General features: G+C 54.4%; 4 protein-coding genes across 7 annotated transcripts; 1 reads left to right on the plus strand and 3 right to left on the minus strand.

Moving 5' to 3' along the window:
- Positions 1 to 289: 289 nt before the first annotated feature.
- On the minus strand, positions 290 to 1477 carry H310_06912 (hypothetical protein). The gene is made up of 5 exons (XM_008872130.1): positions 1109 to 1477; positions 947 to 1058; positions 685 to 900; positions 462 to 637; positions 290 to 416 (listed from the first exon to the last, which is right to left on the minus strand). The coding sequence occupies exons 1-5, from the start codon at positions 1457 to 1459 to the stop codon at positions 324 to 326; spliced, it is 948 nt and encodes a 315-aa protein (XP_008870352.1). The 5' UTR covers positions 1460 to 1477; the 3' UTR covers positions 290 to 323.
- Positions 1478 to 1587: 110 nt separating this feature from the next.
- On the plus strand, positions 1588 to 4425 carry H310_06913. 2 transcript variants are annotated; one of them, XM_008872131.1, is made up of 10 exons: positions 1588 to 1882; positions 1928 to 2116; positions 2161 to 2634; positions 2693 to 2799; positions 2847 to 3033; positions 3083 to 3237; positions 3280 to 3325; positions 3377 to 3926; positions 3988 to 4113; positions 4162 to 4425. In XM_008872131.1, the coding sequence occupies exons 1-10, from the start codon at positions 1606 to 1608 to the stop codon at positions 4250 to 4252; spliced, it is 2202 nt and encodes a 733-aa protein (XP_008870353.1). In that variant the 5' UTR covers positions 1588 to 1605; the 3' UTR covers positions 4253 to 4425. The 2 variants fall into 2 exon arrangements, with proteins under 2 accessions (XP_008870353.1, XP_008870354.1); XM_008872132.1 differs by having other exon boundaries at positions 1928 to 2634.
- Positions 4111 to 7400, minus strand: H310_06914 (hypothetical protein). Its single transcript, XM_008872133.1, has 16 exons — positions 6820 to 7400; positions 6608 to 6765; positions 6456 to 6554; positions 6362 to 6412; positions 6018 to 6314; positions 5868 to 5973; positions 5721 to 5821; positions 5617 to 5668; positions 5482 to 5570; positions 5340 to 5432; positions 5209 to 5291; positions 5035 to 5161; positions 4850 to 4982; positions 4623 to 4801; positions 4540 to 4582; positions 4111 to 4479 (listed from the first exon to the last, which is right to left on the minus strand). The coding sequence occupies exons 1-16, from the start codon at positions 7388 to 7390 to the stop codon at positions 4253 to 4255; spliced, it is 2409 nt and encodes an 802-aa protein (XP_008870355.1). The 5' UTR covers positions 7391 to 7400; the 3' UTR covers positions 4111 to 4252.
- Positions 7401 to 8998: 1598 nt separating this feature from the next.
- On the minus strand, positions 8999 to 10172 carry H310_06915 (hypothetical protein). Of its 3 annotated transcripts, none has more exons than XM_008872135.1 (8): positions 10101 to 10172; positions 10022 to 10057; positions 9913 to 9977; positions 9798 to 9869; positions 9606 to 9754; positions 9485 to 9558; positions 9355 to 9427; positions 9141 to 9305 (listed from the first exon to the last, which is right to left on the minus strand). In XM_008872135.1, the coding sequence occupies exons 1-8, from the start codon at positions 10162 to 10164 to the stop codon at positions 9239 to 9241; spliced, it is 600 nt and encodes a 199-aa protein (XP_008870357.1). In that variant the 5' UTR covers positions 10165 to 10172; the 3' UTR covers positions 9141 to 9238. The 3 variants fall into 3 exon arrangements, with proteins under 3 accessions (XP_008870358.1, XP_008870357.1, XP_008870356.1); XM_008872134.1 differs by having other exon boundaries at positions 9355 to 9442; XM_008872136.1 differs by having other exon boundaries at positions 8999 to 9442.
- Between the last annotated feature and the right edge of the window lie 2080 nt (positions 10173 to 12252).

The raw sequence follows: 12252 nt of genomic DNA on the forward strand, positions 1-12252 counted from the left end.
CGTGTGAAGTTTCACAGCTGCGAGATTTGTTGGCAGCTGAGTGTTACTGCAAACGCGAGTTGGGGGTGTGTCCATTTGGATGTGGTGTTGACACAAAAATCGTTGCACGAAACATCGCACGATCGACTGTACGAATCGGTTGGTGGTGCTCTACAAAGGAGGCAAGTCCTTTGCCCAACGCCACGCCAGGCACCACAACTGCGACGCGCTCCAAGTGCTCATGACAAAGCTGAAGGGGGCGCGCACTCGAACGCGCTAGAAATCGAGGGAGCACTTTGCGAGCAAGAGACACACGTCGGCCAGAGGCGAACGAAGTAACTAGATTAACTAACAGACTCCGTTTTCCTCGACAACCTCTTGACTAGTTCATACGCTGAAATGATGAGCACGCCGGACGGGCCCATCGACAGCACTCGCTACAAGATACGTCAGAAAATCGCTTGAACACCTCAGCAGAGTACCGCAAATGCCCCCGACATCAGGCCCGCCGCGCCTTCCTTGCGAATGAGATGCCGAAACGTATCGATAGCACCATATTGAGTGTAAATTTGTGTTCGCGTTCGAATGACGTCCATGGGGTTGGTCAAGATGGCAGTGAAGACGCCTGCAGAGCCACCGCCAATGGCTTGTGCCACGACTACCTCGAGTTATGAGTCAACGGTGTCTGCATGGAGAACGACGTACTCTGCTTGGGCATGGGCTCCATGTCAAATGGGATGTTGGCGTAAAACACAGGCCAGACGGCGCCGTAGAAGCCCCACCAAATGCCGGATGATGGGGCGTAGGTCAGCACAGAGGGGATATAGCCCTTGTAGAACCCCAGGATTCCCTGCTTCCTGAAGATATCTCGAGAGATGCTGAGCAGACCGAGTGTCTTCGCCTTCGAGGCAGCCTGTACCCCTACCTTATACATCAGATGCAGGCGATGCAGTGTGGATGAACGGACCTTGGCCATCAATCATCATGCGTTGAGAGACTATGTCGAGTGGTACAATCACGGTTTGGTTGATCACGGACGCAGTCGCGCCAGATATGAAATTGGCCATGCTTGGGTTTGACTACCACCGAGATCGTGTGAGTGGAGTCGTGGGCTGACAGAGGGTTGCACCGTCAGGCTTTGCATGGCAAACTGGTTGACGATCTCGTACACCGTGATATAGAGGTTTCCAATGACAATGTTCAGAAGACTCGCCCCAAAACCTTTGTACAAACCAAGGAATCCTTCCTGCCGCACGATCTTTCGGAATGCGTCAAATGTGCCCGTGTACAAAGGATGGCGGCGACTTTGAATTTGGAGACGAGTTTTGACCAAGTTGCTGGGATACACCGCTGCCCGCACAAACACCATGACGCTGGGGCCAACGATATAATACTTGGTCTTGTCCAGGTCATCCCACGCAATGCGCTTCTCGAGACCCGGCGGCAGGGCCTCCACGGGCTTGTCGGAACGCTCCTCCATGATGCCTCCGCACCGAAGTTCCGCAACTCATTGATGTCGTATCCGGAAAAACCAACCACTTCCGGATATGTTCAAGTTATCCGGAAAAGACTCCGCTGGTGCTACTTGGTTTGGGCAATTGAGGAATTCGCCAATTCAAGTACAAGATGGACCCTTCCCAACCCGACGGCGATGACCACATTCACGACGACGAGGCGCACGACGACGACGAGCACGACGACAAGCCCGCTCCATCCTCGGACGTGCGCTATGCGCTTCCAGACGCGCAGATGCGGCCACCTGTTGCGCTTCACGACATGCTGCAGCGTGCAGTGCAACTGCACCTCATTCACGCGAACACCGTGACTGACTTCCTCGCACGAAGTGCAGCAGCAGGCATCTCGATGCCGATGATTCCCCCAGTTCCTGACAATGCGACCTCAGGTACGTCGCGGTCGCCGATAGTCGAGACTGACTCGTCCGTTGCAGGGAATCCCAATGCCGATCAAGAAACATTCACGCCGTTGATTCGGTTGAATGTGAGCCACAACCGTGCCACGTTTGGGGACTTCAAGCTCCTCGCGTTCGCGCTTAAGCGCCTCGCGATGCTGTCGGGCTTCGAAGTGCGCGTCAAGTACTCGTCCAAGCGCAATAAGCGTTGGGAGTGTCGCGTGAAAGGTCGCATGTCGTTGTTCTGGCTCAGTTCAACCATGCCATCGTAGACTGCCCGTTCTTGATCAGTGGATACCGCAACAAGGACAACAAGGTGCACGTCACGGACATCGAGCTTATGCACAACCACTCGCTGAATCACCCGCTGTACCCATCAGCCCCCGCGGCCACCGACGCTTCGAACGACGAAGATGGCCCGAAACCGGCGGAAAAAGTGGCGCGTAACACGACGCTGTCGATTGAACTCGTCCTCGCGAGCATCTTCGACTCGGAGACCGGCCAGGACGTGATGTCCAAGGATCCCGAGGAGATGCGGCTCAAGTACATTCAGTCGATGCTGTACCAACAGTACGGCGCGACCATCTCGACGTCGATGGCGTCGCGGGCCAAGAAGAAGTTTGTCGATATGTTTTATGAGCCGTCCATTTCGAGCTACCAGCTCCTGCGGCCGTACTTGGAGAAGTGCGTCGCGACGAATCCTGGCTCATTCTACATCATCGACCACATTCCAAACGCCACGTCAGGTACAGCCTTCAATCCTTCGTCCCTGTCCGTGCAGCTTGTTGAATGTGTGGAGCGAAGGCGGCGCATTCGAGTACGGACGGTGCTTGCTTGGTGTTGGCCCTGCTTTCCGCATGCTGCCCGACGCTGCGCCCCTCATCGTCCTCGAAGCGGCTCCCATGAACTCGGTAAGATGTCCCACGAGTGGATGATTCGTCCTGGACACGTGCCGCAGGACATGAACAAGGTGGGGCACCTCCTCGTTGCCAGCACCCGCGACTACAATAACGACCCCATCTACCTCGCACTGGCCCACGTCCCTGCCACCGACGACGTCAACTGGGCGTGGTTCCTCCAGCATCTCAAAGACAACAGCGTTCCCCTCTCCAAGCACACGACCTTCCTCACCGATGGCTCGATGGGTACTCCCATATGCAACATTTGAAGCGCCATGATGTGTCGGCTGGGTAGCTATATCGCAAGCTCTGCTCCAAGTTTTTCCATACCAACCGCACCGATACGCGATTTTGCAGCTGCTTCAGATGGTGTGCCAAATGAGTGGCCAAGCGCGCCTCACGCCGGAAGAAGAGCATCTCGTGCTGCAGATGGCCAACAGCATCAACATGGTACACCCCCGTGCCATCGACAGAGATCTCATGTGGGATTAGGATCGATACATGGAGTCGTTCTCGATGCTGTGGTCGCTCAACAAAGGTAGTCCTCCCAACTCACGAAGGTGAATGGACCTCGCTTCCTCTTGGATAGATTTGTGTCGGTGCTTGGAAGGCATCCCCAAGGAGCACTGGGTCGTGGCTGCCATGATCGAGCGAGGGTGGCCGACGCATCGAGATATTTCTCTGCGCCATTGCGTCGGGGACTTTGTCAAGTCGACCTTGGGCAGCCTCCTGTGCAGCTGCAACCTCGTCCCGTGCTTCTACCTCGTCCTCCTATCGCTCCAACGCGCGGCAGTCAGTCGGTTTAATGCGATCGCACTCCACAGCGACATGATTCTCTTGCCGTACCAGCAAACCGTGCTCAACCAACGCTTGTCCGAAAGCGCTCGGTTCGAAATTGTCGAATGCCGGCCCCAAGAAGTGTACTTTGCCCATGTCGCGACGACTTCAAATGCCCACCACAAGGCGTACAAGATCGTAAACGTCCGAGACAACACGTGCACGTGCGGCGACTGGCAGCAATTCCACTTGCCCTGTGCGCACGGCCTCGCTGTCTTTGCCGCCCTCAACCGAAACGTTTGGGAATGCATCCATGACCAGTACTTTGTGCGAAAGCACAAGATGCTCTACTCGTTCTCGAGGTACTGCCCCACCTCGTGATGTCGGCATTCGATCCATTCATATCTCTGGTTCACGTGACAGAAGTGCCCCCATCGTGCCCCCGTCTCCAGTCGACCTGACCCCCGACCACACGATGAGCGCACCCGCGGCGGTCCTCGAGATTATTCGACATCGCGAAGCGGCCCAGGCGAGTATAGCTTCAGATGGGTACGACTGTGCCAGCGCAATACGTTTTCATCACGATATACGACCTAGGACGGGCAAAAACAAGCCTGGCCCACGTCCCAAGAAGCGCAAGGAGGTCAGCAGCGCGCCCCACACCGCGGTCGTGGGACTCGTTGTCTAGTTACTTGAGCACAGTCGCACCAAAAGCCTTGGCATACGCCATGCCGGCCGCATCTTTGATCTTTTCGGACGCCATTGCGGCCGACGCCACGACCTTTTCCGCTCCCGGCCGCATCTTTTCTCCGATCGCGTCGGTCGTTTTTTGAGTCTTTGTCAATAAATCTCGCTTCTGAAGGTCGTCTTTGATATCGGCGACGCGGTCGCCGAGTTTGTAAATCGAAAAATCCACTGAATCGCACACAGCCATGTCAGGTTGCATGCCCAACCACAGCAATCAAGAAAACGTACATGAGGCAGAGCGGATCGAGCGGTCACCGTCGTAGGCCGCCACCTGGTCTCACTTGAGTTGAATCGATGAAGCCTTTACTCACCTGAAGGTCGTCCATTTCGACGCTCTCGCCAACGCGCTCCGTGTCCAACGGTACGTGGTCGGCCGTGAACCGGTAAAACACATTCGTCGACACGCGGTAGATCTCGTTCCCAATGACGACGCGATCTCCGCGCTTGATGCGGTGCGACACATTCGACGATGTCTCGGCATACTTGCTACCTACAATGTGCTCCACGTGACAAACTAGCCATTTGCCGTCTGGGGGACCTTGTGCCAGCGACACCAAACAGTCGGGAACGACCGTCGGCGTCGCGTATGCAGACTCCTTCGCACGCGCTGCCGTCGTCTTCAAAGAGAACGGCGACACGTCTGCCAGCATGTATTCTTCGCCGCAAATGACCTGCCACCATTCCATGCATGACTCGACAAACCATCTTGGCGACAATTTGTACCAACACATCGCCACGGTGCACTTTATCCGTCATGTCTCGGTCCACTTTGCACTCGGTCGACCCTCGCTCGAAAGCGACCACGTGACCAAGATCCGTGTCGGCCAAGCGAAGAGATGGTCCTTCGTATCTACATCCAGCCACGACGCTCAATTCACGCCACGCCTTGCTTGGTACCGTCGATCGAGGGCGATGCAGTCGCGCGCGTACAAATCCGTTGGGTTTGGACTCACAACGAACGACTGATTCGCAACAACGATCTAAAGAAAATTGCGTCAATGGACCCAAGGCCGATATGCTCCTCCCACCTGGTCGCCTTTCTTCAGCTGACCGCGCAGATCTCCGTCTGTGAACAACACGTTTGATCCTTTCACGAGGCAGACGAAGCGGCCGACGGGAACCTGCCAAAGACATCCATGAGCCCATTGAATGAGCTGCGTTGTCCAAGACCTTGTACGCTCCGGCTCGATGCGCAGCGGCCGCCGCCTTTTCTGTCGCCTTGACGTATCGATTTCCAACGTAGAAAACGACAGTCCCGGCTACACACGTGTGAGTCTCACGCTCCGTGGAATCGTGCCGCCAAACCAGGACAGTCTTGTTCCAGCTTGGACGCAAGCGGCAGCACTCGGTTGTTTTCCTGCCCAGAAAACGTCACTTAAAACGATTGCAACCTTTGAGATTCGACCTACAGCGTCGTGGTCGTCTGAGATAGCGTATGTTTGCGATCCGAGTTTGATGGTGTCGCCTGCTTTGAGAATCCGCGCTCCATCTTGGTACAGTGAGATGCGCCCTGCAGCATTTAAACGTCAACGACACCATTCAAAACGGAATCGCACCGTTGACGACGTCGGGGCCAGTGTTGGCTTTGTCGAGCGGCAAACTTGACGCTGTCAGGCGTTTGAGTGGATTGCTCGAGATTTGATGCACGGTCGAGTCGATTTTCTATCGCTGGTGGGTATCGTTTCACAAACGAGTGCATCTCGTACCACAAAGTCGCCGCGACTGACCAGCGCCAGCAAACTCTTGGACGTGTCCACTACAGCGTCGCCGTTCTTGAGGGTCACCAGGCATTCGTCCACAACGACCGGCGTCTGGGGAACATATATCGGGACGTTCTCAACCGAGTCGCCTTGGCGAGATGGCGAGACCACCGATGGACTGTGAGCGATCTGGTAGCGCTCTCCACCGATGATCACGTCTGTGCCAGGCGGCAACGTGGGCGAGGTCATGAGGAACTTGACCTGCGTCGTGTGCTGGTCCAGCGACACCATGCAGTTGGGGACCTACAGGGGGGTTCAACTGCGAATCTAACGTGGATGGATGGTCATACTCGAATGCAGACTTCCGTGTCATTGGCGCGGTAGATGGGGCGCGCTTCGGCCTAGTTCCATCCCATCAGGTTCCGATGGTTGGAAGGTCCACACCGAGCTTGTCTTGGTCCGAGGGTGGTTCAGCGGTAGTTGAGTCGCATGGAATCGCTTGGCTGGATTGTTCGACACTTTAAACGCTTCGCCGTCAATCATCTGCAAGAAACGCATGAGGTTTCGAGGCAGCGGTTCGACCAGAGCCAACTCACGATGGCATCGCCTCGATTGAGAACGTCCACCAACGACGTGGACGTTTCTGCGTAGCTCGAGTCGTGGTGCAGCGTCACAACGCAGCCGGGAACCTCGTGGAGCCCGTATAACACTTCTTCCAATGTTCCTGTGACTGCTGCCTCCGTCAATCGAAGTTCTAACGTCGTCATTCCCATCAGGGCCCTACAAAAAAGCAGGACAGCACAACTACCTTTCGCCCCCTTCTTTGCCTCTTGAACTAACGTTCCGATCGGTGTTTCGTACACACGCACGCGTTCTTCGTACGATTTGGCAGAGGCAGCGAGGTCCGATGCCGCCTGGACCCCGAGACCGACCATTCCAACGATACCCTTTCCAACAGACCCCGCGGCGCTGTATACATCGTCCATACTCGTCGGTACGGATACCCTGGGCATATTCAAAGGAGTGTTCCGCTTGACTGAGGTCATCGTGCATGTGTCCGTGTCGTTCACGCCAGCATTCACGCCACGCGGCGTCTTGAGCGACACGACCGTCGCCGTGAACATATCGTGCGGATTTGGGCTTACGATGAAGCTGCGTCCGTTTGGAAGAGTGAGAATATCACCTCGATCGACAACGTCGCGGATGTCCGTGGTCGTGCGAAGGAAACTCTCTCCTTTTCGGTGTTCTGCTTCAAGGGGGATGGTCGTGCCGCTCACCATGCGCACTGTCGCCGTAGTCTTGTCCTTGACCAAGCTCCCCAGAGACCGGACTCCTTGGGTCCAATATGACAGAGCGGACGAACCCTTCTCGCTCGCCATGGCAACGGCAAGAACGGAAGTGATGAAGGTGCAGGGATTCCTTGAGTCTTTCAGCCAATCAAAACGTTAATCGAATAAATAACGCATTCCGATTGGGAGATTACGACCTAGCTCCACCCTCGTGCAGTCATCGACAGCACATTCCACCAACAGCACATGCAGCCTCCGCTCCGTCAACGTGCGGCAGTACGAGAAGAATGTGGCGGGAACGACGAGCTCATTAAGAGCTAGACTATGGCGATAGATGCCATACACTCTCCTCGCTTTAATGTCCGTGATGCAAATGATGCCAGAGACTCCACAGTCAAGAAATCTTGGCGGTGTTGTGCACCGCCAACGGCTTGTCCGAGTTGTGGACATCGTTGAGCGACCACGCCGTGCTGCAGAGCTGGTATGCAGCCATTGAATAAAGAAGGAATGATGTGCGTCTGTCGGCGAGAGGAAGTGCCTTCCATCGGAGCAGAACGTGCTCGACCAGGCATCGAACAACACTCGGCAGCGTTTACCCACACCAGAACGCTGTTCGACGTCGAGTACTCGCACGGGTACTCCTATATTATGGCCGAAAAGACGTCGTTGGAGGCGTACATACCGACCTGAAAGTGCGCTGAATTTGACAGATTGCAGTGAGAATATTGGTCAGCCGCTCATGGAGCAGCCCATGTCGATGGACCCAAACGGCCCGACAGTGTTCTTGAGTAGAGCCAATCTTGGCCTGAGTTGCTGGACCGGATCAAGCTGGTGTCGACATCAGGGGAGGACCCATTGAGGCCGACGAGAAAGTTGAGGGCAAAGCACCGTAGAGGTTGACCGACGTTTGAGTGTTGAGTTGGCGCTCTTGCGACCCAAAGGGAAGGCAAACCCGAGCGAACTTGGGAACGGAGAAGCCTCAAGATCCCGAGGGACTCGACGTTTTGCCACTGCGTCTACTTCGTCATCACGTTGTGGAAATGCCAACACGCTCCTTCGGCTTCAATCGCGACTGGGGCGTTGTTAGCATTTGATGCGACCCACGTAGCGAGAAAAGTCTCTATGTGATAGCACGCCCATTCGAAGCTCATCGCCCCAACAACCCCTCAAAACATCCCAGTCGGCATTCCGCACCTTCGATTCCATGTACACAGCTCCTTGTGTTTGCTCCAAGGACAAAGTAAAGCTCCAAGGCGAAGACATGGGATCATCTCCCACAATGCTCTAATAATGGCTAGATTTCGTGCTGGAATACTCGAGGAGAACAGCGGGGATGCCGCGATAGTCGTGATCGTCATTGTGTGCGGTGGACACCATTTCTTTTTCTCCATGTTCGTCCAAACGAATGGCCAGGAACGCGGAACGGCGTAGCAGGCGCTGACTGAACCAGTTGGGTCTCTGTCAAACGAGACCGAGAACGTATTGTTGGCGAGCGTCGTTAGAAGGTGGAATGGATGGTTGCTCGCCACTGACAGCCAGACTCGACCTGAGCGAGAAGTGGGGCGGCTGGATCTGGACTCCAAGACCCGAGTGCATGCTGTGACAGGCGTCCCAGTCCTTGATCTCGATCACGACGTCCCCAAATGGAAGCGATTCCGTCATGATGGTCACTACAAAGTCAAACTAGTATCGTGTTACGGAAAGAATGCACCAGAAGCCCCAGTCACGCGGCGCTCCACAACTGACTCGAGATAAGTCCCCGCACGTGCCAGCAAGTATGCAACGAGCGAGATGGATGACACTGCGGGTCGCCGTCAACCGAGCAATTGCAACAGTCATGCTGGAATCGCCGTGAGGGCGTGAGGAAATTTAGCGATGTTTTCCTTTGAGATGGGGCTCCATCAAACATGATGCATTCGTGGGTGTCTGGGGTTTCGATTACACACAATCGTGTGGTATTGCCGCAGCGTGCTGTCTCGCATAGGCCTTGAGTTGGACTGCAAACCTGACGACAAGAAGATGGATCCATCGATGCCAAAAGTTGCAATGGCTACCCATGATTTGGTCGTGCCTGCGGTCTGACTTGTCGGACGAGTTCGAGAGCTGCCTCAAACGACATGTGTCGACCTGCAATGAGGTACGCTACAGAACACATCGGTCTTCGTCGTCCTCACGAAAACGTACCCATCACGAGGGTGACGGATCTTGACTGGCCTGCAAAACAATGGACCAAGACCTTGCCACCATCTTTGAGTCCACTGCGGCATTGTCAAGGCAATTGCGCATGTCTCGAAGTGTAGACTACCCAGTAATGAAGGCATTCGACTCTTCAAAGAAGTAGCTGATTCGAGCTGACGAGACGTCACGGATGCTCACGCGATAGTACTCGAAGCGTCCATGGGACTCGAACGTAAACGCGACAGTTTCCGACGCAACCAAGATGTGCGTGATGCTCTACATGGGATTGTTTCTCGATCAAGCAAGAAGTCGATGGTACCAGTGCACACAACGCGTCCAAGTTAGCTCCTGCTCCGACCGAGCCGACGAACAAGCCAGGCAGGACTTGAGCCTAGATCGCCGATCACTTCTTCACAAGTCTATCGTCGCGATACTGGTTGGTTATCGTGTTGAAGGTACTTCTGGGTAAGCATTCCTTGCCAGAACTTGCGGAATGCACCTGTCAAAAATCTGCTCACTCGCGGGAAAACAGGATCCTCCTACCTTTCATCGGCTTCTTTGCATTCTGTCTGGAGACGTCTAAATTATATGTAAGATGCAATAACGCCTCGCCACCACACACCTGCTCGCTCGGAATCGTCCGCAAGGGCTCCTTCCTCGACCCTTTCCTCGTGGGTCGATAACATTGTTCTTTGGATAATTTTATGTTGTCCAGAAAAGTCAATCGGAATGGCGGGGTTTCGAGGTTTCGGTGTTTCGAGGTTGGTGTGGCTCATGCCAACCACCACTTGAGATGATGATGGCGTTTCGTTGCGACGCTTACGTTGTCCAGGGACTGCAGGACAGTTTAGCTTGCCATCTTCCCACTGCAGATGATCTTCATCCGGCGACCCGCGGCGCAGCCCGGCAGCAGAGCCTTTTTCCACGGTTGGAGGCACTGCGTATGGTTTCTATGGCACACCATCTTGGCAATGACGTTTCCATCGCAGAATCTGTGCAATTCATAACGTGCACATTTACCCTGTACCAATATCCTGAACGCAACAAGACTGCGATTTTTTACCTCTTTGTCAGTCGAATGAAGTCTGTGGCAGCTTGAATGACCTTGCCTTGTGGTGGTCGTGGCACGATCCTGTTGTATTCAATTCGCAATGATCGGAAGAAGTGCTGAAGACGATCGGCGACATCAGCTGCAAGACGACATTGTTATTTTGAAGGCAAACTTGAAGGCGAGGTCAGCTGTGGTTCCGCCAACCTGGCACAGCAATCTGGTGTTCAAAGCAGTCTCTTCGATGCTGCGGTAGGTCCACAAAGTCAAGTTGCGGCTCAGGTGGTGGTTACAGAGGAAGAGCTTCATGTGTCCTTGGTGACACCTCGAGAGTGGACACGATGATGACAGAATTTCAGCGCGAGCGGTTATGCAGGTCGGATTCGGATGTCTAGTCATCGACGTCGTGGTTGGAAATTGGCACATGACTGGTCAGTCTTCGTGTTGATGAAAGGTTACTTCTGTGCGAGGAGGACCACGTTTCTCGCCAACGACGGCATTCGTCCGTCTTGGCCCACAAAGATAAGTAGATTCGTGTTCTGGAGGACGCACGAATGATAGAACTGCCTAGGGTTGATGCCTGGCGCCATTTCAGGCAGTGCATGCCAGGGATGGATGCGCGGCGCGTAGTCTCTTTGAGAACTATTAAATGGCGAGTTGGCCGTGTTGGTCCGCGAGGATTTGTGATGAAGTTGACGACGGCGCTCTCGCCAGTGCCGCTTGGCTCCACGACCGCGACAAGGAAGCAGATTCTTGCGTCCACCGAAAACTTGCCGTAGACGGCAATGGCGCGAGAGCGTTCTCGGTCGGAGATGTGTTGGAAAGAAACGAATGTAACAGAGCCAAGAGCTCGTAGTCGCAGTTCAAAATCGCAACAATCTATCGTCGGTAATGCGACTGAATCTGGTCATTGCAACTACTCCAGTTGAGTGTCGTGCAGTGCAGCCCATGCTGAAGCCACGAAAGGCATAAGAGGTCCATCTGGTCAACTCCCAAGATGCTGTAGTCCAGCCATCCACTCTTACCATGGTCATAAGGAAAGGTCCTCGTGCAGAGCACCACGTCGACCAATGCTGGGTAATCTGTTGAGGATACTCGATTTCAACGACGTGCATTTGAGAGGCTTGACTTGAGGAATGAGACCTGGTATCTACCACAGCTAGTACTCCTCACGGCGACCTTTGAGTGGACATGACATGGCTCTCCGTAAACATATCGTTCGGGTGAATTTTGCTAGTTTTGTTCCATACGACGAGGGACGCACGAGGAGTTCCCGGGGTGCAGGTGCTGGGAGTTGCGGGAGTGCAGAATTTTGTGCTCACTCCATTCATCCAACTGTGCGGCATTGAAAACTAGGATGCTGCTCTTATGTATCTCACGTCGTGCTTGAGAGTTCGATGGTTCCTGACGACGTCATAGTTTCTCAGTGAACGCAATGTCGTCCAAACGAGGATGCCAGGGTTTCCTCGCTCTGACAGCCGCGGCGCGCTGCAAGAACCGAATCATCCGGATAATTTCTAGTAGCTACTATTTGGAATTCAAAATCTCCATCTATTCTTGTTAGATGAGTAATGGCAACATTTTCCAGAACTTGGACGCCCGGTTTCGGGGTAAAGCCAAACGCTGGGCCGTGGAAGTCTTTACGTGCAGCGCTGGGGCTAATTTAGTCAGTTGCGAATGAAAATGGCGAACCAGTTTTCTGTTCTTGCTCCATGCTTGATCAACT

The sequence above is a fragment of the Aphanomyces invadans genome (assembly GCF_000520115.1).
Source record: "Aphanomyces invadans strain NJM9701 unplaced genomic scaffold supercont1.12, whole genome shotgun sequence".
Classification (NCBI taxonomy): domain Eukaryota; phylum Oomycota; class Saprolegniomycetes; order Saprolegniales; family Verrucalvaceae; genus Aphanomyces; species Aphanomyces invadans.